General features: G+C 51.0%; 2 protein-coding genes across 2 annotated transcripts in view; one reads left to right on the top strand and one right to left on the bottom strand.

Annotated features, from left to right (window-relative positions):
• Nucleotides 1-2673: 2673 nt before the first annotated feature.
• On the bottom strand, nucleotides 2674-7137 carry NPPC (natriuretic peptide C). Its single transcript, XM_037850251.1, has 3 exons — nucleotides 6934-7137; nucleotides 6142-6452; nucleotides 2674-3074 (listed from the first exon to the last, which is right to left on the bottom strand). Exons 1-2 carry the CDS (start codon nucleotides 7021-7023, stop codon nucleotides 6162-6164), a joined length of 381 nt encoding a protein of 126 aa, XP_037706179.1. The 5' UTR covers nucleotides 7024-7137; the 3' UTR covers nucleotides 2674-3074; nucleotides 6142-6161.
• Nucleotides 7138-24210: 17073 nt separating this feature from the next.
• DIS3L2 (DIS3 like 3'-5' exoribonuclease 2) overlaps nucleotides 24211-27945 on the top strand; it is a 483331-nt gene continuing 479596 nt past the window's right edge. The window contains exon 1 of the mRNA XM_037848473.1: nucleotides 24211-24276. The gene's annotated coding sequence lies outside the window, so the exon portion shown is untranslated. The remainder of the gene's footprint in view (nucleotides 24277-27945) is intronic.

A 27945-nucleotide genomic window follows, 5' to 3' on the forward strand; every position in this document is an offset into this window, starting at 1 on the left:
CCCAACCCCCTGGCTGGGCTAAGCGCTCCTCCTAAGGGGGAGCAGGGGCTGGCCGTACCTGGTGTAGTGACTGCTCGGCTCACTGCACGCATCCCTATCACCCTGTGGGGTGCTGCTCTTGGAGGAAGGCCTCCCACCTCTTGTGCAGGGGGTGAAAGGCAGATCCCTGGGTCCACGTGCCTGCCCGAGGCCTCGGTGTTGGGGTGGTGGGGGGCACCTCTCTGAATAACCCTTTGCCTGGGCTTGGTAGACTAGGCCTCTCTCCAGGCGTGTTTGGGGGCCCATGGTGGGGTTCTTGGGCCTCATCCTGCCTGGCCAGGGCTTCTACATATCAACAACTGTGGTGCCGAGGAGTTTCAGTTTGACTGGGGTTCACTGGGTGGGCTTGGCGGTTCCTCCCCCACTGCCCCCTGCCCTCCACGACACGTCCCCAGTAGCTGACCTCTTCGGGAAAGGGAACTACTTCCTCTGGGACACTCAGCAAGACTAGGCCTCCCAGCATTTGAAACTCTCTCCGCCTCTGCTGCACCAGGTCTGCTCCATTCAGCCTGCCCTTCCCAGGAGACCCTCCAACACGGAGAGGTGCCACCCTGTCCCAGGAGGACTGGAATCCCGCAAGCCTCTTTCCTCAGGCCCGTCCCTGCACGCTGGCCCTGGCTCTTGTTGGATCCTGTGTGGAAAAGGAGCTGCATCTCCGGGCAGCTTTGGAGGAGAGATTTTATCGTGAGGGAGGAGGCCCCCACAGGGAGCTCCTGGGTCATGCCACTTGGGTAATCTGTGGAGGTTTCAACACCTTTCTTATTACCTATTGGAGATCTGCCAACCTTTCTGGCTTTCCAGAAGAAATCTCTTGCTGGGATGATGAGTCCCAGTTGCTGCCGAGGAAGTGATTTCAGGACTTCAGGTTTGGACGTGCAAGGAGGTGCTGGCCCTACAACAGCATCTTAAGCCAGTGGGCTGAGGGATTGGCCTTGGCCTGGTGGGGGCTCGTGCATGTTGTCTGAAGGCTGATACACGGCCCAAGAGCTGCTCAGGAGGGGAGCAAGTGTAGCTTGGGCCCAGGGGTACTTATCCCTGGGCTGCTAGCAAGACAGGTTCTACCCACAGGGAAAGCCCCTTAACTTCTGGTGGCGGCTCCCCAAATCTCTGAATTCACCACCCTTCAGTTCCTGCACTTTGGGAAGTGCTTCACCACCAGCAGGGCCTGCAATGTAACATCCCACCCCCTCCACTTCCTCCCTGGTCTGTCCCTCTCTGGCATCCCCTTCTAGTGGTGTCTGCAGATGGCCCGGTGAGCTGAGGCCCTGCAAGACCCCTTGCCCTCAGCAACATGGTGTGCGAGTTCTGAGCCCCAGAGGCTGGAGCGAGGCAGGGGAACACAGCTCCGGACAGGCTACCAAAAACATCTACTGGGGCAGTGGCGGAAGTGGACAGGGTGGGAAGGCCCCTAACCTGTCCCAACTGGAACATGACTTAGAAGCAGTTTCCTCACCTGGGCGAGGTCACTGTGCTGCCCGCCTGTCCACCCACCTGAGAAGAACCTGCCGCTGGAGGGCTGCTCGGGAGCAAAGGGCTCGGGGTCAGATGCTCACCGGAAGACCAGGGACCCCTGGCCTCCTCCAGCAGCCCTTTTCCTCGGGACCAGGGACAAGCCTGGCTGCACCTGCTGACCCTGTGACCAGGGGCCCAGAACTGCTCCCAACTCCCTTGGGTGGGGTCAGTGTCCCCCATACTATGTGGCCCCCCAACCCTGCTCGTCATGTCTCTGCTCTCCCCTAATAGAGCACAGAAGTCGGGTGAGGAGGGTGGCACAGAAGTGTCACCCCCATACCAAGGATGTAGCATGATTTCCTCGGAATTATTTAAGGGTTTCCTGTAGGTTTCAGGACAAGAGATTATTCACACTTGTGGTTTCATTCAAGTGTCCACGGCGCCTGGACCCATAATTGTTAGACGCTTTAACTGAAAAGAAAACCCACACCCCTCTCGTAAAACACAACCCATGGAACAAATATGAACTCTGATGATGTTGTCTCTCTCTCTCTCCAAAAGGCAGAAGGTGACATTGGCCCTGGGGTTCACTACAGGTGGAAGCTACACCATCTCAGGCCATGGAGTTGCTAAGGTTCAAAGGGCACCTTGGCCAATTCTGCAAGACATGCAGAAACCATCTGATTCACCCCAAATCAGGAGGAAAACCTACAGTTATTTCTTCCTCCTAATAGCAGAACTAGGATAGAATGTAGAGACCCAAAGTCAGCTGAAATTCATGAGACCGCTGATTTCACAGATGTCAGGTGCTCTGAGCAGGGCTTCCTGACCTGGCTGAGCTGGTCACAGTAACTCAGGCACAAAATCCACGAGGCCAGCTGTATCCCTAGAGAGCCAGATTCAGTAGATCTGGGGGTGGGTGGGGCACGAATCTGCATCTTTAACAAGCTCCCCAGGAGATTCTGATACAAATATATCCAGGACTGGGAACATGGCTGTTAGATTCTATTTAAAGGCAAAGGCTCATCTTCACATTCTCCCTCTTCCCCAGACTAATTCCTAAAACATAAATGCAATAAGTAAATAAAGACAGTTTTCAAAGTGTTCATGGAATGACTTTTTTTTTTTTTTACACTTTTCAACCAGTTAGGACAAAAACATTACAATGATTGACTTCTTTCATTTAGTTACATAAATAAAATTTTTATAAATATCTCTTTATAAACAATATAAATAGCTTTACAACATAAATACATTTATGCATGACATGAATTTACAAACAGCAACGTTTTACAGCTGGTTTTGTCAGTCTCTTAAAAACTGTCCCTTGTCATCAAGTGGTGTAGATGTGTGTGTTTCATGTATATAATATATAACTTTTTATTTTTCATTTTCAAAACAAATAAACAACAAAATCATACCCACCCACCCCCAAATAATAATAAAACAGCTGGTGTTGTGTATTCCCAGTACCAGGAAGAAAACAAAAGAAATGTCAAAGCCACATTGCATTGGAGGAGCTTCTGGATGCTGGGAGATGGTGACCAAGGGTGACCTCATCACAGCGGAGCAGGTTCCCAATCCTGAAACACGGGGGGAGACACGGGAAGCTCACTCAGTTTTGGCCCCATGGCGGAGAAAGCCCAGCCTGCAGGGCACTTCTGGAATCTTCCTCCCCTTTTCTGCCACCACATCAAGCAACCTCTCTCCACCTTTGCCCTCAGCCACCTGGCGAAGGCCTTCCCATGGTGGGGAGAGAGGCCTTTCCCTCCTGCCCGTCCTGGGATTCTTGCGGTCTGCTGCACTCCTGGCACCTCCCGCCCCCAGCACCCTGGAACCAGAATGTCTTCCAGGCCCCTCCTCCCCCTCAGCCTCACTATAGGCCTTGCCCTTGGTTCTTGGTGAGACAGGGAGGGAAAGAGATCGGAAAGTCTTCCTTCTTCCCCTTTTCTGCCACAAACTCTCAGTGTCTGGGAAATGGTGGGGGCGGGGGAGGGGGGAGGAAAGAGACATCCGAGGAGTCGAGATCTGGGCTCAGATCCCAACGATGACATGTACTTCCCGGATGGCCCTGGACAGTCTTGAGTATCGCTTTCCTCATCCATAAAACGGGATAATAGCCACTTTCCAGGGCTGGCTTCCAGACGCAATGGGAGGCCACACATTAGGCACTGGCAGTGTCGGGGCCATTGGGTACACAGCGGCTTCTTCCCCAGCTGGCTTTGCTTCGGAAGGGGTTCAGGGTTCTCTTCAGAAATGGGGGTGGGGGGTGGGGGGTGCTGTCTCACACCTGCTCTGGGAAATGAAGTCATGCTGCGTTGGTGCTTTCAGAGACCCCCGAGTCAGGGCTGCACCCCTTCCGGTTTTGTGCCAAGAAAAGCTGAAAAGTGGTTGGTCCCTGCGAATGAGTGCTGCAGGGCCCCAGAAGGGCATCCTCTCCCAGGAGACAGCAAGCCCAGAGCCCCCACCCCATCCCGCCTGCCTCCAACCCCCTCCTCTCGCCATCCCATCCATCAAAACAAATGACAAACGTCTGTGGTGTTCCTGGGGCCCGTGGACCAGATACCGGCTACAACTTGTGTCTGTCATTAGCACGTTATAATCAAGACCAGTGTAATCATCAGCAACTGTGATTCCGGCGGCTGCATGGAGCCAGAGGCAACCCCTGAGTGGAGAAATGGATGCTACCTCAGAAGTTTTCGTCCATGTGAGAAATCTAAACCGAGTCGTCTTTTCCTTTTAAGCCCAAACCTGTGATCCTCCCTGGGCCACCCCACTAGGATGCAGGCCTCGGGGAGTGGGAGGTGGACGGTGGAATTGAGGATGCTGATGGGGCCAAGGTACATCTAGGCTAAAAGGGGGACCTTCAAGGAGGTGGAGAAACTCCCCTGGTCCCAGAGGTCAAGGTGGCCTGGCAATCTGATTCCTCCCCACCCCTGTGACCGTCACCTGGTGCCCACAGCCCCGTGCAAGGACAAGGCTCCCAAATGTCATCCAGTGTTACCTATCGTTTGTTTAGAGTCTGAAGTTTGAGCTTGGTGCTTAAATCACGGACTGAAATTTCAAGGCCTGGGACTCCATCTCCTCGCTGTTCAGGCACGAAAGGAGAGGAAAGAAGGCGATGTTGGCCGCTAAAGCTGGGCCCGAGGGCCAGACCATTTCTCTCCCCGTGCACGTGAGTGAAGGCCACACGGCAGAAGCCGCGACAGACTTGGGGGGAAGAACCCAGCCGGGTCAAGGTGGCTGCAGAGAGCGGAGGGCACCAGCTGAGGCCCAGGGCTGATGGGAGAGGGGAGTCTGGGAGCAGGAGGGGCAGGTGCCTCTGGTCCTGAGTAAACATTTTAAGAGCAGTGGGGCCTGGACAGCCTTAGGCTGGCATCAAGTCCTCACCTTGCTCACAGGTTAGTATGCCAAGGGGAATAGGTTCACAATAACCTACAGCTTGCATGAAAAAGCATTCAGTGCCAGAAAAAAGGTGTAGGCAATGCACTTGCAAGGTTCAAAGAGCCGTGCTCTTGTTTCCTGCTGGGGAAGGTGGTGTGGACGCTGCAAAGGCTTAATGGGAACAGAGCCTGGAATAGGGTCAATGGGGTGTGGCCGCAGCTGGGCTGGAGGGGGCAAGGCTGGAAACCAGCAGGGGTCTGATCGTAAGCTGCTTGGATGTCAATGTCACAGTCTGGGGCATGGAGGGGCAACAGGGATGGAGGAGAAGGAGGTGAGGAGGTGAGACTCTGCACAGAGTGAATTGCCAGGATGTGGCCCCTGGCAGGGACTGCAGGGAGCTCCGAGGTTTCCAGCCCTGGAGAGGCAGCGGTGCCAGAGGCAGGGAGCCCAGAAGCAGGTTTTGGGGGGCAGGGTTGGTGAGGAGCTCAGTTTGGGGCATGCTGAGTTTGGGGATGGGGTAAAGAATAAAGATTTACTTCAGTCTCTTCCTTTCCCTAAACCGTATCCGGATCACTACATGGGCTGCGCTAGCATCAGGACCCTGGACAGTCTGGCCACAGAGGGGTAGGAGAATCAGAGTGCGGGGAAGGATGGGCTCTCTGGGAGATGCTGGCCAGCGGCTAGTCTCTCTACCATGCAGGGACAGGTGTTTCTCCAAGCCTGTCCCTCTTCAGGGAACACAGACCCAGGAAGCCCCCCCGACTGCTTGGCGGCCCATTGCCATGTGCACCCTTGGCCGTGTCTGGCAGATCAGCCTCTGCTCAACTGTGCACATCCCTTCCTCCTCTGCTCCCTCAAACCCACCATCTCCCCTCAGTGCCCCCAATTGGCAAACTGGAGCCAAGGCTGCTGGTTTGCCTTTGGTGGGGGTACTTGGGACCCCACCAAGCCTGTCTCTGCCTCTCCTGTGGCAGCCAGGTGGGTCCATCCAGGCCAAGCCATTTCTGACCTTGCCAAAGAGCCCTGATCACTTCAATCCTCACTTCTTTCATCTGTGAAATGGGACAATAAATGGGGTAGGGGTGGAGGGTAAGTGGGAGCACCGACACAGTGCCCAGCATACACTGGATCCGGGACCTGGATCTCCTGGCTCCCCCTCCTAAAGGCGGAATGGTCCCAGGGTCAGGGGATCCGGAGGGGCGGGGGTTAAGGCTGGTTCCCGCCGGCGCGGCGGGGGAGCAGGGCGTCCCGGTTGGTGGTACTCACCGCCGCCAGGGGTCGCCGCACTAACATCCCAGGCCGCTCATGGAGCCGATCCGGTCCAGCTTGAGGCCGAAGCAGCCCTTGGACAAGCCCTTCTTGTTGCCTCCTTTGTGTTTGCGCGCGTTGGGATGCTCGTGCGCAAGGCGGGACCACGACGCCCGCGACTTGGTGTCCACGCGCAGGTCCCGGAGCAGTCGCGACCGGTCGCCCTTGAGGTTGGCGCCGCCGCCCCCGGGAGCCTTGTCGCCCTTCTTCTGACCGCTGCCCCCAGCCTGGGGCTCCGCTGGCTCCTCCCCCGGCGGGGTTCGCGAGGCCTGTTGGAGGAAAAGAGCCAAGTGAAGGGGAGCACGGCGGCAGCGCGGGGCCTTCCTGATGCTCCGGACCACGCGCCAGACAGCGCGGTTTGTCCCTTCCGAGCCTGGAGAGCGCCCCCACCGAAGCCGGACAGGCTCAGCCCCGTATCCACCTGCCACGCGGCTGCAATGGTCCGCCCCTTCGAGGATGTTCCCCTTGCTCTCCCTCCTTTGCCCCTCGCCCGCTGGACACACTGGAGCAGAGGCTGCGCATTTGTCAACATTCTCCAAAGCCTGGGGAAATGGACACCACCCTCCCACTCCCCCACCCCCAAGTCCGGGCTTCGAGGGCTCCCTGGCTTTCTCCAGGCACATCTCAGGGGAGAGGGCGGACTTCTCGCTCTCTGCTCCTTCCCGCGCGCCGCATCCTCCCAGGACCCCAGCCCGGGACCAGTCCTCGCACGGCCCCTCATAGGCAGGGCGTCCCCGCGACAGCACCCACCTTCGGCGGCGCCCCGGGCTTGGCTTCTGAAGGCCGGAGCGAGAGTAACGCGAGCAGTAGGGCGCAGGCCAGCAGCTGGGAGAGGTGCATGGTGCCCGTGGGGTTGAGGGGAGCAGACTGGCGGCAGCGAGGAAGCGCGGGGCCGGCGGGCGGACGGGCAGGCGAGAGCGGTGCAGACTGGCTGGGTTGCCGGGCGGGCGCGGGTCCCAGTGCTGCACGGCGCCGGCTGGGTGCGCTCTGAGCCCGCGGCTCCGCTCCGGCCTTTATAATCCAACCTGCCGCTGATGTCATCCTCCCGCCCACCAGGCCGCCCGGGCCAATGGCACCACGCACACTGCCTAGCCGACGGCCAGGAGGGGGCCGCGGGGGCTCCCCCTCCGCTCCCACCCTCATCCCACCCTCATCCCACCCCTGAGGGATCCCGAGGCTCGGCGGGCTCTCTCTGAGCTGAACTTGGAGCTGCAAAGCGGCGCTCTCAAGGGAACTCAATTTGCAGCAAGCGCGCGCCCTGGCGTGCCAAGCCTCGGTGCGCCTGGCGTCTTGTGCACACGTTTGGTCCTTAACACACACACTTTATCTGGAAGGCATCGGTTTCCTTCTTCTCGGGTGCATAGACAGACTCAGAAGAATTAAGTCACTTGCCCAAAGTTACACAGCCAGAAAGTTGGCTGATCTGCCTTGTTGCCAAACTCTTCCCAATGCACCTTACAGCGCGGACTGGGATCTTGGCTCCATCTTTCTCGCCCGGGAGGGAACTCGGACCGCACCGACACCGTTAGGTTGCGGCGGCAAAAGATGGGGTTAGAAGTCGGGGCGGGAGGCGCAAAGAGAGCGGTGTTTCCCGGGGGCCACAGGGGGGAGCGCAAGTCTTCAGTCTTCGACACAGCTGAGTGCAAACCTTTCTCCAGATTTGTGTGTGTTAGAGCGCTAAAGCGGGGTTTGTGAGAGGAGACCCGAGATAAGTAAGAGTGCGGCTTACTCGTGCGTGTGCGAGGTGGCATCGTGTGCCTGCTACTGTGGCTCTAAGTTCACGCTTAGCCCCGGTGGGCTACACAGAAAGTCCTCAGGTCCGACCTGGCAGGTGGGTTCGGTCTGCACGGATGTGTGCGCCCCTGACCCTGCCTACACCCACGCAAGGATCCGCAGCAGGAGGCTGTCTCCTTTGGTGTGCTGTGCTCGCGCTAGCGCAGGCTGGGGAGGGAGCTGCACCGGACTCAAGCGGGGTCTGGCCTCCATGAGCCATGATAGGTGGTCGTCTTCACGTTCTTGGCTACAGAGAGGACCTCGCCGTGGCTGTCGGCCTCGGCCACATAACCCTGTCGTTCACGAATGCCTGTCCTTGGACAAGGCGTCACGGTCCCTTGGGCTCTGGGGAGTCCCCTCGAGATAGGAGGCGGAACGGGGAGCTTGGCACCCCAAGAACTGAATGAGGTGCTGGAATCGACCCCGCTGCTGCCGAGCAGGATTCCTACTAGAGAAGGAAGAACTAATTCCGTCGTCGCGACAGGGGCACCGTGGCGGTCTGCAGACGCAAAGAAGACCCGGCGAGACGCGGGAAAGCACTTTTCCCGGGAAAGGAAGCTGCTGCTTCCTCCGGCCGCGGCTAGCCGCGAGGACCAGGTACCCCGCGGTGGATCTCGCCGGTCTCACTTTGAAGCCTGCACCGGGAGCCCCGGAAGCAGCCGTCACACCGCCGCGGCTCTCAGCCCCTCTTTCCGCTGGCCCCTTCCCACCCCTCCACCCTGAATCAGAAACTCCTTACCAACCGTGCTCTAGAACCTGTTGTTTAGGAAACAACTTACACCTGCGGCCTGGGTTTGGGGCTGCAGAATCCCCAGATCTCCAGGAAGATCCAGACCTCAACAGGACATCCTTTGTGGTCTGAGACAGTTGACTCACCACTTCCACGCAGCCTGCCCTGATTGCCTCTCCATGTTAACACCTATAGAGTTGGTACCAAAGTTTTATTTAAGGAGGAAGGATAAGGAATAAGGGAAGGAAAGAAGGGGTTCTCAGGGTGGACTATGAAAATCCCTCTCTGCCTACTGGACTCTTGCCATCTGGAACTTCTCTGAGAATTGCTTTATTTATATACCTGTTTGGGTAAATTTACTCTAGAGCCAGGTGCTGGGCTGGTTTCCAGGGGGTAGTGGCCACAATCTCTTCAAGCTCCTCATTAAGGGCAGAATAGAAGTTTCCTGTACCTGGTGGTCACCTCCTTCTGTCTGAAAGTCTTCTGGCTGGTTCTTCATGTCTTCTGTGTCTCCTGGATGCACTTGGTGGCAGCCTGACAATATCTAGTTCTCCTCTTTTTGGGCTTTGAGACAAACCTGAACGACTCAACCTTGTTCCCCACTCCACCACAGTATGGGCAGAGTCAACATCTGGGCTCCACTTCTCCTCTTTGGAAGGGGAGTCTTCTGGTGACCCCCACTTTTGGCCACTGGGCAGTGGCCACGTGGGGCAGATCCTGGAGGAGTTGACTGGATGAGGGGCTTCCCTGGGCAGGCTGTGGAGCAGCTCCTGCTTAGTGGGGGGCCTGAATGGTGGAGAGTTAGACATCTGTGTGATGGGTGGGAGGGACTTTCAGGGAGAAAAGTTTTCACCCCCCTGCCCCCTTTGGTGTCCTGCATGGGGGAGCTATGGAGGAGGGTCTCACTACCCTGAGTCTTGATTTGGGTTTCAGGGCACTTCTTCCTGCTGCTTCTGCCTCTGGCCCAGGGAAAGTGGGATCCACTGAACAGCTGAACATGGACCATTCCTGGTACTTTACTGAATGCTCAGGGTTAAAATTCCTCCTGACCACAAAGGAGAGAGAAAGACCTTTTGGCCTTAGGAGCCTCCTGATTCTGTGGGGAAACTTGGGTACAGTCCTTTCTGCACTCACTGATTCCCAGGTATTCCTGAGCATCTCTGTAGTCTGTATCCCAGGAGGAATGGACTGCCGAGCTCCATGCTAACAGAGGTGGACCCCCAGGAAGCCGACACTCACTTCACAGGGTGAAAAGGACAATGACAAGGGGGGCAGCTCAGTTTGGGGGTACCCCAGGAGCAGGGCAAGCTTCCTGGGGAGGGCAAAAGCCGTGAGAACAGGCGCAAGGAGAGCAGGGAGGAGGCGAGGAGAACCTGGATGGCAAAGAGCCCGGCTCCCTTTGGAGATGCACCTGAGACTCGAGGGGCCGTAAAAGAAAAACCATCAAATGAGGGGCCTCACCCTAGGGCAACCAACTGAAACCGAGGGAGGCCCGAGGTGGGGAAAGTCGAGGGTTTCAGGTGGGGGGCTGGCGAGGAGATGGCCTGGGAAAGACACAAGAGGGAAGATTCTGGAGGCCAGAGATGGGGGTGTCTTCCGAGGGTGGGAGCCTGCATTGTGCCAAGAAAGGTGGGGCCCAGGGAGGGGTTGTGGAGAGGGACTTGGGGTTGGAGAAGGTCGGGACCAGGCTGAAGTGAGCCAGGCCCCAGGCCCCCGAGGACCGGGTGGCAGGGACCCGCCTCTCCCTCCTGGCCCCTGGAAGCTTAGGGCCATGGAAAGAAAAGACCGCATTCTTGCAGGTTCTGTTTCTCTTTCCCCGCTTCCTGGAGGGGCAAGGCGGGACTCGGAGGGCCCCTCCTTGGAGATAGCAGGACCTGATGGAAGCCGAGGCCGGGGCAGGGGTGGCAGCAATGGCCAGTCCAGCCCCGCTGGCAGGAGGTGGGGACAACTTCCCGCGGACACAGCGCCCCCTCCAGGCTCGCCCTAGGGAGGATGCTGAGGCCTGGGGAGGGGAGGGGGGTTGCACAGCGAGTCCCGTCTGTATTCTCTGCAATCAGCTCATCCCAGTGGCGCCTTCCCGCTGTGGAAATTCTCCGAGAGGACCCCGAGCAGGCAGCAAGCAGCCCCCGCGGAGCCCAGCAGGGAAACTGCGGCTGCACCTGGACCAGCTCCCCTCACTCTGTGGGGCCTTCAGTTTCACCACCCGTAACTGGGGAAAGGCCATCCTGGCCTCCTGAACAGGGGCAGGGTGAATGGGGGGCCCGGTGAGAGGCTTCCCAGCCCCAGGACAAAGGCAGGAGGAAGCAGCTGCAGTGGAAGAGGCATCTGAGTTGCTATGGCAGGTACAGGCACACTCCCCGGGAGGGAAGGCCCGGGAGCCCCTGAGACAACCCCTCCCCACCCAGGTTTGGTGACGGAGACCCATGGAGGAGGCAGAGACTGTGGTCTGGCCAGCCTTCCCCGAGCGCCCCTTCTCCAGAAGTCCTGCACCTATGGGGCCTGGCCTTAGGCAAGAGGCAGTGGCCAAGGAAGCGTCCCCCATCCTTCCCAGGCCAGGAATTCCAGGAAAGCGTAACCTCCTCGTGCCATGAGGGCTCTGCCTGGCTGCAGAACAACCCCACCTGATGAGCCAGCTGCCCTCCTTCCCCTTTCCCAGGAGTCCTGCCAGCACCTGCTCCAGATGGCTTCCAACTCTGCTGTTCTACGCAGGCCTGTGACGTCCGAGTTTATCCCTCCTTCTCGTCTTTTCCAGAAGAAAAATGTACAGGAAAGGTTCCTAGTCCTCAACAGATAGGCTCGACTCCCTGAGGGGGAGGGCTGCTTCCCATCTGGCTGTCAGCAGGCAGGTGAGGGGGGCTGAGGCCTGGACACTGGGAAAGTGAGCAGGTGGTGGGGGCAAGGGGCATGTCTAGTGGAAAACAGCTTAGCGCCCCAACCTCAGTATGGGCCAGGCACCAGATGTTTGCAGAGGGAAAGGATCTGCTGCCAGCCTCTGGGCCCTGGGGACCACAGCTTGCCTCTGCTGGGCTCTAGCAAGATCTTGGTCATCTGGAGCTTCTCTCATGTGGAAGTCCCTGCAGCGTGGTACCTTCTTGGTTTGCACTTGGAGGAGGTTGCCTGTTTTCTGGTCTGGGGGTTCCTGCAGCAGGCCCACTTTCTTGGTTTGCACCAAAAGGATGGCGTCTATTGCCTGGTCTTGGAGACCTTATCTCAGATTTGGTGGAGGTGACAGTCTTCAAGGAAAGGGGGCTTCTCCCAGTGGAGAGAAGGGGCCCCAAGTGTCTCCTGGAAGCTCCTTAACTTGGCACCTTCACAAAAGGGCTCATGGCATGGGTGCCAGGCTCCAGGGCCCCCGGTCATCTCAATAGAGCCATGTCTTTGGGTTTCCCAAGTGTGTGATCACCAGCTGCTCTGAGGGAAGCCATCAAATTCTAAAATAAGAATGCTCAGAAAACACTAGTAAGAGACAAGACCAAGCCAGATGCTAACGAGGGCTGGAGGGAACACACTTTTTGCAATCTGGGCTCCACAGGGATTGGAAAGTACTTTTAAGCCCAAAACCCATAAAACTGCTGGAAAACCCACCATCTTGGCCGTGTGAATTTTCTCTGGACCCAATGTGCAACATCGCCCAGCAAAACTGTCCCCCAGGATTGCCCTGTGTCCCAACACAGGCCGGTCAAGGAGAAGAAAGCCAGTTCTTCTCCCCCACCCGTAACCCAGCCAAATAAGGACATTTTTTTGCCTTGTACAGAAATAATTTAAGAGGAGAATCTCCCATGGGAATCAGAGCTTCCTAACAAGAAGTTCATTGGGGATTGCCACGGAGGTGATGAGAGAGAAGGGACAGTATCTTTGTGCTGTGGACACACGTTGGTGATTTTGCTGCCCGGCATCTCAACACACTGAAGAACTGAAATGCCAGGTGCTTGCTTTCCCAGCCTATCCCTGCAACCAGAGCATGGGCGTGTGACCTGGACCCCACCAACCAGATGTGCCAGCCCTGGGTTTGAAATGAAGAGCCTGGGTCTCAGAGAAGCCAGATCCATGGGGAGCGCCCTTGGTCAGCCATGTGGTTGGCTGCATGAGCAGTTCCTACAGCAGGGCTGGCAGTGGGTTTCAAGGCATCCACTGTCCCATGTCAGGGTTGCCATTTGCACAAGTGTCGTTAGGTTGGTGGCAGCCATAGCACCAAGACATTCTGTGGCTTTATATTGGGGATGACTCCCTGATGGGTTATTTCCAAGCCTTCCCAGCTGTCCAATATCCTTTTAATAAATTCCTTTTCTACCTCACTCAGCTAGTCCATTTCTGTTGCTTATAAGCATGCGCCCTGAATGACCCCAGGGGAACCCATGTCCTTGGTGTCCACTGCTGCATGTCTCCAACTTTTCACTCTTGGAATGACCAGTCTGCCCAGAGGCCCCACAGACAGCCCTGATGTGGGAGTGAGGACATCTGGAGGTACCCTCGCTTTCTCCCCACACCTTTGGGGGTAGACAGAAGGGCAAAGGGGGTGACAGACGGAGAGGCCCAATTAGGAGGGGCCAGCAGGGACATCACTGGGACAGTGTTCAGTGATGGGGCGACCATTGTTATCTTTAAAATGCATGTTTTAAATTATTTTATGGGGATGACTAAAAATATGACACTGAGTGTATACAACTAGATAGCTTTCAGTCCTAGCTTGCAGCCTGGTAGAGGAGAGCTAACTTAGGTAAAAGGAGTATGACGTGTGCTCAGGTACATTACTAAATGAAGTAAATACTTCTGATTTCAGCACCTTCTTACCCCCTTAGATTCAAATGGATTTCTCAGGCAGAATAGGCTCCACTGAGCTAAGAGAAACACAGCATGGTGAGTGATGTGGTGGGAGGAAATCCAGAAGGCTGGGTGGTGCGGCGATGGGCAGGGGGTGGGCTGGGGACTGGGAGTCTCCGTGCTGGGCAGGGGGGCAGCTGGCTTCAGAGACCAGTCCCAGGATGGAAGAGTCCGGATGGTGTGGTCCTGCCCCTTCCTTTTACCCCAAGGGAACCTGGACTCAGAGGGGCCCAGCTCATGCTCTGGACATCCTAGCCTGAGGCCTCCAGGGACCAGAACTTGCTTGGACCTTGGGCATGTCCCCTTCTCTTTGCATCCTTGAGTCCCCATCTGCCATGAGCTGCAGGACAGTGCAGCGATGGTCAGCCTGGAGTGGCGTGGCTGAGTGGCTCCCTGAGAACCTCTCAGGAGTGGGGCTCTTGGCGAAGAGCTTGTGACCTTCAGGCCTGGTTTCTGAGCCCTGCCAAGATGGGCTAGGACCCAAAAGGATGGGAGATGTCCCAGGAATCTTGTTCTTGGGTGCAGTGACTGGGACTGCTGAGCCTGGAGGCCCCACTCCCCTTGGGACTGTGCCTTTCCATTCCCACAGGCTTTACCCGGTTGGGGACAGACAGCCCGTACCAAGCCTCTGCTCCCACAGCTCCCCCTGGCATGATGCCCTCCCAGCCCCAGTGCCACCGGGCCTTCTTTCTCCCCCTTTGTCAGCTGTTTGGGCAATTCCTGTGTCTTACCTCAGAGGCCCTTGTTCCCTGCACACTGTCTGCCATGCAGTAGGTGCCCAATAAATGCACAGCAATGGTGCTGGCAACATGCTCGGCCCCAGAAGGGCAGAATGACAGACAGCCTCTGCCCTCCTGAAAGGAAGGTGCTGGCGTGGCCAGCTCTAGCCCAGTGCCCTGCTCTGTAGCTGGGGACGTGGGGGCCATGATGGTCCAAGTGATGGGCCCGTGGCAACCAGTCTCCGGCCTGCTTGGGCTTAGCAGGCTGCTCCGGCCTCAAGGGTGAGTCATTGAGACTGGGCTGGGAGCGAGCAGCCCAGCGGCCCTGTGCAAACATCTGCTGAGAGGAACAGCTGTCTCCACCCTGCTCTGACTGGGGCTCCCGTGGGAATGTGGTGAGCGGCTTGGCAGAGAAGCACAGGCCGCTTCTCCGCCACCTGCGCTCATGTTCGGTGGGGGCCTCAGGGTTCTGGGGCCTTTGTCGCATCTGCCAGCGGGAGGGTCTCTGGGACCTCACTGCCCCCTTTTCCCATTCTCTTCTGTTTAATTTCTGGGAGGCCTGGAAGGATGAGGCTAGACCAGACAGGGAAGTTGTGGCCATAAGGCTTGGGGAGAAGAGAGTTGTAGCATCAGAAAAGCAGCCCTCCTGGTGGCCAGCGTGAGTTAGGTGGTCTGGGGCCAGAGCTGGCTGGCATGGGGGGTGGGCTGGGGCAGTGTTCTCAAAGTGCAAGGAGAAGGGCAAGGCCGGTGGCAGAGATAGGGCAGTTGTGGCCCTTTAAAGCAGGGCCACTGGGACTCAACTCGGATCCCAAGTGCTAGGCCAGGTCTGGCATGGAGAGGAGCCCCTTGGATGTGAGACAATGAATGAACCAGTTGTGATCCACCCAGAAAAGCTGCCCCTGAACAGCCAGCCTGGAGTCCCTGAGGCTTCTGGAGGAGAGAGGCCAGTGCCCCAGGCTGAGCAGAGCCTCTGTTTCTACTTTTGGCTGGGGATCTCCACAGCTTTCTGATACCCCCCGACACCCACCTGGGAGGCTGCCCCTGGGTATAGGGCTGCCACAGAGTCAGGGATGGGAAACCAGGTGGTATCTGCCTAGTGACAGTGGCTGACAGCCCCCTGGCCAAGGCAAGGCCGGCATTGATGGAGGGGCAGGATGGGGGTGGGAGGAGCCTTTTGACCCCCCCATCCCCCACAAGGACCGAGACTAAGCTCACACCATCCTGCGTCCCACGTGGAATGACAGGGTGGGAGTCAGGGGAGCTCTTTGTCTTCCTGGGGGATAGGGTGGGGGCAGAGGCAGGAGCTGGGAAAGGGCTGCCCCTGGCAGTTATCTGGCCCCCAACGGATGGGCCCAGCAGCAGTGAGCTCATGGCATGAGTGCAGAGCTGGGTGGTGACAGGAAAGGAATGGCAAGTGTGTGCTGGAGACCTGGGGCGTGGGCCTTTCACATGAGCTCATGCGATAAGACGCTCCCCAGGCCGGGCCAGACCAGGAGCCACAGGCAGCTGTGTCCTGCACGAGGAGCCCCTGTCCCCCTGGCCTCTGCCCTCCCCACACCTTCTCTGGCTGTGCCCCAGAATCCAGCATCCAGGTGACCTGGGCACTGTGGAACACTTTCATGTGGAATGGTGGAACTTCTTCTTGTGAATCGATCCTTTTATTTTGTAAAGAATATATATATATATTTTAAAATACAATCTACAGATAAGTGGCACAATGGTAGAGTAGAAGCAGCATTTTCTTTTTTTTTCTTATTTTTTTTTTATTTTGAGTTGTTATAAAACCAGTATGCACACACACTCTTTCTCTTATTTATTTATTAAGTGGCATGTCTAACTACCTTCAAGTGGATCAGGACAAAAACTAATTGCAACTACAGATCTTTGTCAAGTTAAACAATTTTACTGAGATACATTCACATACCATGCAGTCATACAAAACGTACAATCAATTGTTCACAGTACCGTTATATAGTTGTGTGTTCATCACAACTAATTTTTTAATATTTTCATATTTTGTGAAGAATATTTATCCAATGTTCCAGTGGAAGATCAACAGAAATGTCAAACTAACAGCAAAATATACAAATACCTCCAGCAATATAAACCTCCCTGCCACTACTCTCCTAGGTTTTCAGATCCTCCCAGCAAAATTATTGCCTACTTGGAATCAAAGCACACATCGTATCTTGTGATTGACTCTTTTCATGTAACACAATATTCTATATAGCCTTTTCCACGGATTTACATCATCCACAATATAGTAGCTCACAGTCAGGAAAACTCATCTCTATATAAATAGGGTTTTTTCCCCCTTCTTCTCTTCTTTCTGTTTTCCTTCCTTCCTTCCTCCCTCCCTCCCTATTTTCTCTCTTTCTCTTTCCTTTTTCTTTCTCCCCTACCTTGCTTCATCCTTCCCTTCTCTCCCTCCCTCCCCCTTCCCTCCCTCCCTCTCTCTCTCTCCCTCCCCCTCTCCTTTCTTTCTCGTTCTTTCTCTCTTTTGTCCTCCCTCCCTTCCTTCCTTTCTCTGGTTCTTTCTCTTTCTTCCTGCTTTCTCTTACCAGAAGATTTGCTGGTTGAAAGGGTCTGAAAATGTGATCACTCTCTGCGGACTGGTAGTTCTTCGTCAGCTCTGTGCCAACGGACCGGAGAGAGTGAGTGTCCCCTTTTCCAACTCCTCCACGAATGCTGTATCTTCATTTGCATTTGCTGGAGGCCCCTCGTAGTTGCCTTCCTCTGAATTCTGTACGTTATTTACTATTTTATTTCTTCTTGCATATATGAACTCTTTTTAACTCATTGCTTTCTTAAATATTTTTGCTTGTTAACTACTTTGTTATTACTATTTTTTTCATATTTACCACGAAGTTTTCCTTCATTCCTTTGCTTTATGTTTGCATACAGATGTTTACATCCTAAAAAATGTGTTATATTCTGATAGCCTCCTGCACTTTTCTTTCTGAGCACTTGTTGCAGTTTGTAATTCCCTGCTTGTGCCCTGACTTGATTCAGATCTTTCTCCCCAGGGATGTAGGTTCCGGGTGGGCAGGGATCAGGTCTGATTTGCTCCCCATGGTTTCCCCAGCACCCAGCCTGCCAGACACAAGAGCCTAGAAGCATGGACCATGACGTGGCTTTGAGTCTTGTGAATCGGGTAATTTTACCTACTTTCTTCAGGTAGGGAGGGCACTGATCTCAGATATGGTAAGTACTCGAGTAAGCACCTGAATGTTAGAAATGTGAAATACTTGAGTATCAGACCTGAGGCGGGACTGAAATTCGGAGGTCCGTCTGTTCCGAAGCCCACGCTTTGTCCATGACACAGTGTCTCAATAGATAGGACGAGCACACACTTCTGTGTTCTTTTCTTGCGACTTTTTGATGGTTGCGTGTGTTTAACTTTAACCTGTCTGGAATGTTCTGTGGTAAACGGTATGAGCAAGGATCTGCTATCCACACTTCATTGTTATCCATTTCCCATATGACTGCACTGAATAATTATTTTTTGTCACCTTATTTTCACCTGATTTGTGATATATTAGCCTTAAATAAATATGCTCACAACTGCTCTCCCATAAAGTTTTGACAACTGTCACACATTATCTATAGACAGGTAGTTATTTCCCCTGTTTTTATCTTTAAAAAAATTCCTGCAGAGTTGTTTTTCCATATAAATATTATTATTGTTTTATAAACTTTTGTAAATTTAATTTTAATTGGTTATAGTTTATTTTCATATATTATGGATTTTAGTTTTATTGCACTGTGGTCAGAGGATATAATTCATAATATTTCTGGATTTTGAAACTTACTAAGATTTTATCAATATTTCCTGGACACTTAAAAATAGAGTTATTCCTCATAGTATACAAAGTTTAATACATTCAACTTTATTAACTAAATCTTCTATGTCTTCTTTATTTTTTGGCAATTGATTTGCAACAGGCTAATAGAAGTGGGTAAAACTCTCATTTATGTGATAAATGGTTGTTTCGATACCTGTCATGGACATTATTGCTTGCTCTGCCCCTTCTTTTGGGAACCCTCCACTCTAACCTTGTGGTTTTATTGGGTTCCACCAATCTCAATGTCCTATCCCTTTCACAGACATGGCACATGACCCAGATGTGGCCAGGCCCAGGACACTGCATTGGTCAGTGACGGAATCCCAAGTCAAACTATAATGGACTTTATTGGTTGCGTAACTGGGAAGTCCAGGGAGAGGGCCATTGCCTAGCTCAGTAACAACCAGGGACAGTGACTCAAATGACGTCTCTCTTTCTTCTCAACGACTCCTTCCTATTTCCCTGTAATGGTCTTGTTCTTTCCTCCTGCAGAGGCTCTTTCTCCGTGTGGTAGGGAATGGAGGTGGGAAAGGATGTGCCCCAGATAGCTTTCCTTATCCCACATCTAGGCAGAATCTGAGGGAAGGACCACATTGGCTTTGCTTAGCGTAGGTCCCCAATCACTGGCCAGGGAGAGGCTTTTTTTTTTTATTGATTGTCAGGCTTAGCTCAAGGGCCCATCTCTGGGGTCAGGCGGTAGGACACTGATATGGACAACCCAACAGGACCCTGGGGAATGAGGAACAGATGGGTCTCCAAAGGAAATCTGAGTAGTGTTACCAAAAGAAAGAGGGAAAAGGATGTTGGAAAGAGAACAGGCCGCACCCCCCCAGCTACATGATTGGTTCAGCGATGGGGATATGACCCAAGCGAGGCCAATTAAAGACCTTCTAGGGACTTTTTCCACTTGGAATTTCCAAAGAAGAGATCTCTTTCTTAGTAGTGCATTGAAGTGGGAAGCCTAGAGCTGCTTGTGGTCATTCAGTCTGTGAGTTCAGTCTTACTGAAGCCAGTTTCATTTCTCTCTTGTTGGTTTCATAAGTCAGATGACTGTCCTGCCCCCTTGGTGCTTAAGTAGACTGGAATTGGGTTTTCTGTCACTTGCAACCAAAGAGACCTGCCAAGTGCAGTGCTATTGTGTCTTCCCTCCACATTTGATATTTAATTAATATAAAGTGACCTTCCTTGTCCTCTGTAACTCCGTAGAGCACACATTTATTAAGCGACTGAAGTAGGATTAAATACAAGAGGGCTGGCTCCAGAGCCTATGGTCTTAACCACTGGGCTATGCTGACTGTCTGTGAAGTGTATTTTCTCCCAACGGGGGTCTTGACAGCTTTTTCGGGGAGGGTGCAAATAGTCCAAGATTTTACTCTCTGATGAGAATTTGCAGAGTAGATATTCTGCATCTCTCATTAAGGACATCTCCTTGAACTTTAAAAGTCAAGTCAGCTGGGGACAGAGATGCCATTGTTCATGAAGGCTAAGCATTCTGACCTGTACATGTTTCTCTGGGAGGGGTGACCCAGGGCTGGACCAGGGGCAGTTGGCACAGTTGGCTGGAAGGGGATTGACATCCAAGCATCCCAGACCACAAGCAGGGACCCAAGTATTGTAACATTTAAAAAAAGAAAAAAAAAAGATGAAAGCTTTGTTTTACTTTACCCTAACTTTAAAAAAGTGAAAACAGTTTTTCTTTTTCCTGATTAATGTTCAGTTTCGACATTGTTCTCGTTAAGATAAGGGTGACCAGAAAATTCTTGAAATCTTTCTTCTTGTCCATTTCCTGAATCATGTTTTAAAAAGTATCTCATAATCATAAATATTCAGATATTCAGATACTACAAATGGATGTGAAAGAGAAGTGTACTGCTAAACCCACCAGCCTGCCACTGGTCAGTTTGGTTTATATCCTTCCATACATTTTTCTATGTATATAAACACATAAAGATGCATTTATTTTTAAGGTAAAATGCCATTCCACTATAATCCTGTTTTGTAGCCTCCTGTTCCACTTACAACTCTTGAGCACTTGCTACATTTCTAGAGCTGGTCTAAGCACTTCGTGTGGATTTACTCGTAATCCTCCCGTCCCCCTCATGCCATATCAATATGTATAGATTTGCGTTATCATTTCCCATGCCATTCTATTGTCTGGAGGGCATACAGAATGATTTATGTAGTCAATTTCCTATTGATGGATTTGTAGGTTGTTTACACATTTTTACTATTATTAATGTAGCAAAATGGCCGCAGATGAGCAGGGGTAACTTAGATCTTGCAGTATATTGTGACTGTCTTAATGGGGCCAGAGAATGGACCGTGTCTTGGGAAGGAGTTGGGGGTGGGGCCGCTCCTGCAGTGACGGCGCATTTCCGCATCGGACATGTAAGAAGAGATAATGTTCTGCGGCAGGAAGTAAAGCCTGGGGAGGGGTCTTACCCATGACGGTGGTGGGAAAACTCTCTCTCTCTGGAGCCGCTGGTGGGCTCCGCTGGTCTGGCTTCGTCGAGTGGAGAGGCCTGGGGCAATTCGCGAGTGGGAGTCGGGGTGGGTTGCTCCTGGTCGTCTGGAGGCAAGTGTTTCCGGGTATGTGACCCCGGGGCGGGGCCTGAGTCTAGGCAGCGGCGGTTACGCTGCTGACCCCGTGGGGCCTGCGGTTAGCAGCTTCCGGCATCCTGGTCCCTCCGCTCAGCAAGGAATTGAGAGCAGGGGCTGCCCCTGTTTTCTGGGGGAGCAGCCAGAGGAGACAGTGTCCGCGGCCCCTCAAGGCCAGAGTTGGGGTAACAGGAGCATGGTTAGGTGAAAGGTACCCACATATAAAGGCCTGTGGCATACATTGACAGACTGCTCCCCAAAACCTTTGAACAGACTTCGCTCTTCCCACCAGCAGCGTGTGAAGCCTTTTCTCTCAGCAGCACTGGGGGTTGCGACCTTTTCACTTTGTCAGTCTAGTGGGTGAGACACTGTCCCGTGGTGTGTGTGTGTGGGTGTGTGGGTGTGCGCACGTGTTGGTTTCCTCCCTCCCTCCCTTCCTCCTTCCTTCCTTCCTCCCTCCTTCCTCCCCACCTTTTCTTTTTTTCTTTCTTTCTTGTTCCCTTTTGGTTCTCAGTGAAGTTGAACGTTCTCGCCTGAGGTCACCGGCCATTTGTAAATCTTAGTCAATTACAGCTTCAAGTCTGTGCCGGTTTGGATGTATTATGTACCCCCAAACACCATGTTCTTTAATGCAGTTTTGTGGGAGCAGACATATTTATGTTGATTAGGTTGGAATCTTTGGATTAGGCTGTTTCCATGGAGATGTGACCCACCAACTATGGGTAATACTTTGATTAGATTATTTTCATGGAAGTGTGGCCCCTCCCATTCAGCGTGGGTCTTGATTAGTTTACTGGAGCACTATAAGAGGTCAGACACAAGGGACTCAGTGCTCCTGCAGCTGAGAGACACATTTTGGAGACGGCTGTTGAAAGTAGACTTTTGCTAGTCCGAGTTTGCCTGGGAGAAACTAAGAGAACACCCCCAGATGCTTAGGGAGAAACATCCTGGGAGAAAGCCAATTTGAAATGCAACCTAGGAGCAAGCAGATGCTAGCCACGTGTCTTCTGAGATAACAGAGGTTTTCTGGACGCCACTGGCCTTTCTCCAGTGAAGGTATACTATGTTTATGCTTTGGTTTGGACACTTTTATGGCCTTTGGACTGTAAATTTGTAACCAAATAAGCCCCCTTTATAAAAGCCAATCCTTTTCTTGTCTTTTGCATAATGGCAGCATTAGCAAACTGTAACAATGTCTGTTGCCCATTTTTCTCCTTGAGTATTCTTTTTTCCTATCTGATTTGTAAGTTATTTCTTTATTGAAAATGTTATTCCTTTGTTTCTCACGTGTCAAAAATGCTGTTTTTCAGTTTATGCTTTGACTTTTAAATACCTGTGGCTGCTATGTGGAAGTTTCTAAATGTTTATACAGTCAATCCATCATATTTTTTAACAGTTTCTAGCTTTTGGTGTCATTTTCAGAAAGGCCTTCCCCCTACCACCCAAGATTAAATAAATACTCACTTAACCTTTTTTTTTGGATTTTCTATGTATTGGTATATGTGTGTGTGTATGCATTTTTACTTGTGGTCCATCTGGAATTAAGGTATGAGGTAGGGATCCAGCTTTATTTTTTAATATGGAGATATTTGAAGCAGCTGTTACCACAGTCATTAAAAAAATCCAAATAAAGTGTGAAACACATAACTTTAGGCCATGTTATTTCCTGGTGAAACTTCCTGCTAAAATAATTTACAAAATATACTCCCAGATGCAGTAATTAAATCTTCTGAATTTTTTTTATTGAATTGTTTAACCACAAGTCTTGTCATCTGTCAGAAAAGTTTTGTCCAGAGAGAATTTTTTTTTTTAAACTATTGCCCTTTAGCCATCTTTTTCTGCAGTCTTTAGTCAGTAGCCCTGGTCATTTCTTGAATCCACATTAGCTGATGGCAATAAATCCCTGTCCTAAGAGGGTGTTGAACCTTTTGCTCTTTGTATCACGGTATTCTGTGGGTTGGAATTGGGAGAGGTGAGTATCCAACTTATCTAAAAATGATATCAAGCCATTAAAATAGAACATAATAAGAAGGGGATAAGGGGCGGAACCGAAGTCTTTGACTCCACCTGAAATTATATCTGATTAATGTCTGCCTTTGTCACTGAGAGCAGCATGTCGGGTACCTGTGGTGGGTGTTAGGCCCGGGGCTCCTCCCTGAGGGCGTGGGCCTCGGACCCCCGCTGATTCTCACCCCTCTGGCCCAAAGCCAAGGACTGAGCTTTAATAAAGGCCTCAGAGGGTCCGGGATACCCAGAGCCTCTTTTCCATGTGACAAAGACCATGACGGGGCTCTGAGTGGCCGGGGCAACAGTGTGGATTTGCTCTGTAGCACCACGGCACAAGAAATGCCATGTCTTTCTTTCTAAATTGGGTTAAATGTGGCTCAGCTTTCAGCTGTTTTCTTGGCAGGTGGTAAGTTTCATCATTTTGGGAGAGCCACTTCTCTGCCCTAGGACTCCCCAAGAGTCCTGGGGGGTGGAGTGGGGAAGGTGCTTTACTGGTCAAGATCCCGGCAACTGGGAGGAATTTTCCCAGAGAATATCGGAGGGGACTAGCCATGGTGAGCTAACGGGACAATGGGGAATTGTCACCACCCCTAGGCCTAGAGCTGGGAGTCTGAAAGGGGGGATTCTCTACTGGACTTTTAGCCACTGAAAGCAGCCACTGACAGAACTATGATCAGCTAGGGCAGGGAATGAGACAGAATGGATTGAGGGAGATGGGGACATGGGGGCACAGAAGGGGTACATGGAACACAACCAGCACAGGGGCTTATGGGGGTCCTGAAAGAACTCCCCAGCCTGTGATCAGCACTGGGGTTCCTCTTCACCTTAGTCCAGGGAATTCAATTCTCCCGGCAGAGCTCACTTCCACCTTGTGGCTTCCTAGGCACCCCGGGCAGGCCTAGGGGGCTTGGCTGTGCGAAGTGGAAGGGCTGCACTGCCTGGGGGTCCTGGTGGCTTCCGTGGATGCCCTGGCAACATGGCAGGAGGCAGCCTCACCCTTCCCCTCTCATTTTAGGTACAACAAAGAAGGGGCCTTGTTTGCGTGGTGGTGGCAGAGGCATTGGAGAGCGGGCACCAGAGCCCCAGGAGCTGTGTTTCTGGAGCTTCTGCCTGCAATTGCCCTATGACTGGCAGAGCCAGGGAGTTTGTGGGTCTGCTGCTGACATCGGGGCTACAAGGCTGGAGGCCGGCAAGGTGGGGTGGGGCGTGGAGTGGGGCTGGAGGCCTGCAGCGATTGAAGGTTTTGTCCCTGAAGAACTGCCTGAATTTCTGCTTGCTCAGCAGGCAGCTGGAGAAGCACCAGGAGGACAGACTTGGGGATGTGTCTAAGCTTCACAGGAGAACCTCTCATATTAGAGGAGGCCACACGCTGAAATCAACTGGCCTTCCTACAGGCAAGGTGGGGCACAGCACAGTGTCAGGGTCATTGGGTATGAATGTAAATGTGATCTTATTTGCAGTGATAGGCATGTGAAGTTATGACTTTCCAATGACATTCATTTTGAAGTTATGAAAAATAATTGATGTATTTCAGGGAAAGGACTAGGAATGGAGCCATGAAGTCTATAAACTCACCTCCCTAACACTGAAGTTGAACAAGGTAGGGAAGTGACTACCTTTTGAAACTTCATCTTATCTGGTTGAGTGCTATGAGTTAAGCTGATCACAAGAAAATTCCTTCTTATGCTATCATCCCTGAAGTAAAGAAAGTTTGCCTCCAAATTTGTATTATAAGTAGATGCCTTGGACAAGTGTACATTCCTGGAAAGGAGAAAGTTGCTGAAAGGTGGAAATATTTATTCAACAAAGAACCAACTCCTCCAAGTTTGTTGATGTTGGTTCAATACTTTGTTTCAAATTCTATCTAAAAGACCAGCATGAAAATCAATTTTTAGTGTCCTGGTTATTCTAAAGATCAGAAAATACACTGGGCTGAGGGGTGTAATAAGTAAACTTAAACACACACCTTTCACCTGTTTGAAACAAGAGGTTTTAAAACAGCTTTTTGAGATATAACTTACATACTGCATAATTCACCCATTTAATGTGTAGAGTTCAGTGGCTTTTACTGTATTCACAGAGTTGTGCAACTATCACTATAAATCATTTTTAGAACATTTTCATCACCATAAAAAGAAACCCCGCACCCCTTAGCCATTGACCCTCATGTCACCCAGATCTAGGCAACCACCGATCTATTTTCTGTCTCTATAGATTTGCCCATTCTGGGCATTTCGTATAAATGGATTAATACAATATGTGGTCTTTTGTGTCTGGCTTCTTTGACTTAGCATAATATTTTCAAGGTCGATCCATGTTGTAGTATGTGTCTGTACTTCATTTCTCTCTTCTTTTAATTAGAGAAATTATGGGTTTACAGAAAAATAAAATACAGTATTTTATTAGCATTTTAATTTATTAAAATAGATCACCCTGTTATTAACACCTTGCATTGGTGTGGTACAATTTTTACAATTGATGAAAACACATTTTAATAATCGTGCTGTTAACTACATCCATGGTTTAACTTAGGGTTCACTCCTTGTGTTGTGCTGTTCCATAGATTTTTAAAAAAATGCAATTTTATTGAGATATATTCACATGCCATATAATCCTTCCAAAGTATACAATCAGTGGCTCACGGTATCATCATACAGTTGTGCATTCATCACCACAATCAATTTTAGAACATTTTTATTACTCCAAAATAAAGAAAAAAGTAAAAATAAAAATAGAAAAGAATACCCAAAACATCTCATACCCCTTATTCCCCTCCTATTATTTATGTATTCTTGTCTTTATTTTATTACACTTCTGCCCATACACATGATAAAGGGAGTGTCAATCACAAGGTTTTCACAATCACATGGTCACACAATAAAAGCTACATAGTTATACAATCACCATTGTGCCAGTTTGTATATATTATGTTCCCCAGAAAAAGCCATATTCTTTGATAAAATCTTGTGGGGGCAGACATATTAGTGCTGATTAGGTTAGAATCCTTTGATTGAGTGTTTCCATGGAGATGTGACTCAATCAACTGTGAGTGAAATGTTTGGATAATTTCCATGGAGGTATTACCCTGCCCATTCAGGATGGGTGTTAATTGGATCACTGCAGTCGTATAAAAGAGCCACACAGGCCCAGACACAGAGCAGCTGTGAGTGACATTGAGGAGAGCAACTGAGAGTGACATTTTGAAGAGGAGCTGCAGTTAAAAGAGGACAAAACGCCTAAGAGCAACATTTTGGAGAACGCCATTTTGAAATGCCACCTGGGAGCAAGCAGACACCAGCTACATGCCTTCCGAGGTAACAGAGGTTCTCCGGACACCAATGGCCATTTTTTTGTGAAGGTACCTGTGCTGGTTTGTAATATTATGTCCCCCAGAAAAAGTCATATTCTTTAATGCAATCTTGTGGGGCAAACGTATTAGTGTGGATTTGGTTAGAACCTATTGGTTCAGAATTTCCATGGAGGTGTGGCCACGCCCATTCAGCATGGGCCCTGATTAGTTCACTGGAGCCCTATAAAAGCTCAGACAGAAGGAGCTCACAGCGAGCGGTAGCTGAGACAGACATTTTGAAGACTGCCATTGGAAGCTGATGCAGACATTTTGGGGAACGCCATTTTGAAATGCAACCTGGGAGCAAGCAGACACCAGCCACGTGCCTTCCCAGCTAACAGAGGTTTTCCAGACGCCATTGGCCATCCTTCAGTGAAGGTACCTGATTGTTGATGCATTACCTTGGACGCTTTATGGCCTTAAGACTATAACTGTGTAACCAAATAAACCCCCTTTATAAAAGCCAATCCATTTCTGGTGTTTTGCATTCTGTCAGTATTAGCAAACTGGAACAGTACCCAATTGCTGATGCCTTACCTTGTTGGACACTTTATGACCTTCAGACTGTAACTTTGTAACCAAATAAACCCCCTTTATAAAAGCCAATCCATTTCTGGTGTTTTGCAAAACAGCGGCATTAGCAAACCAGAATGACTATCAAGAATCAAGTGTACTGGATTACAGTTCAACAGATTCAGGTATTTCCTTCTAGCTATTCTAATACACTAGAAACTAAAAAGAATATATAATGCAAAAGAATAACCTCCAGAATGACCTCTCGACACTACTTGAAATCTCTTAGCCACTAAAACTTCATTTTCTTTCATTTCTTTTCCCCTTTTTGGTCAAGAAGGCATTCCAAATCCCACGTTGCCAGGGCCAGGCTCATTCCTGGGAGTCATGTCGCACATGGGGGGAGGGTACTGAATTTATTTGCAGGCTGGCTGAGCGAGAGAGGCCACGTATAAGCAACAAAAGAAGTTCTCTGGGGGTGACTCTAAGGCATAATTTTAAGTAGGCTTCACTTCTCCTTTTTCATAAGGGCAAGCCCCAGGATCAAGGACTTGACTTATTAAATTGTGAGTCCCTAATGTGAGAATATCAGGAATTCCCCAGGTGGGGAAGTTTAATATTTCCACATTTTCCCCCAGTCCCTCAAGGGGACTTTGCAAGTACTTTTTTATTTTCTGCCCCAAATACTCTAAGATGTATTGGGGTATTACATTAACCTGTACGGAATGACAAGATCTCATTCTCTGTTCTAGGTTCCATGTAATTATGTTGTTTAGATAAACTGTCAAACAGGTTAAATTAGATATTGTGCTACAGATAATATATATTTTGTACCAAATAAACATCTCTTAAATAACAGTTAAAACTCAAGAATAGATGTGACTGTTGCAGGAGCTTACAACCTAGGAACCTTTACAATACACCTTATTGAACATTCTGTACTCTTGCATTGTTGATTGTCCAATCTTTGCCCATGTTCTATCCCCTGATAACCTGTGTTCTTGAATTCAGTTCTCAGCATTTGCTCATTATAGTTTATATTAGTGAGGCCTTACAATATTTGTTCTTTAGTTTCTGGCTTATTTCACTCAGCATATTGTCCTAAAGATTCATTCATCTAGTTGCATGCCTCACAACTTCATTCCTTCTTGCAGCTGCTCAGTATTCCATTGGATGTATACACCACAGTTCACCCTTCCATTTACCCATCAGTATACCCTTAGGCCGCCTCCATCCATTGCAAATCATGAATACTGCCACTATAAACACCAGTGTGCAAATGTCTATTCATGTCCCTGCTTTCAGTCCTTCCAAGTATATACCAAAAATAGGGCTTCAGGATCATATGGCAACCCTGTACTTACTCTCCTGTGGAACCACCACATTGCCCTCCAGAGGGGCTGCACC

This window comes from Choloepus didactylus, chromosome 9, assembly GCF_015220235.1.
Source record: "Choloepus didactylus isolate mChoDid1 chromosome 9, mChoDid1.pri, whole genome shotgun sequence".
Lineage (NCBI taxonomy): Eukaryota > Metazoa > Chordata > Mammalia > Pilosa > Megalonychidae > Choloepus > Choloepus didactylus.

Excerpts from the sequence above, each read along its gene's own strand:
- NPPC (XM_037850251.1), bottom strand. The coding sequence starts at position 7,023 with ATGCACCTCTCCCAGCTGCTGGCCTGCGCCCTACTGCTCGCGTTACTC. Across the intron at positions 6,453-6,933 it reads AGCCCGGGGCGCCGCCGAAG|GCCTCGCGAACCCCGCCGGG; the intron begins GTGGGTGCTGTC and ends TTCCTCCAACAG.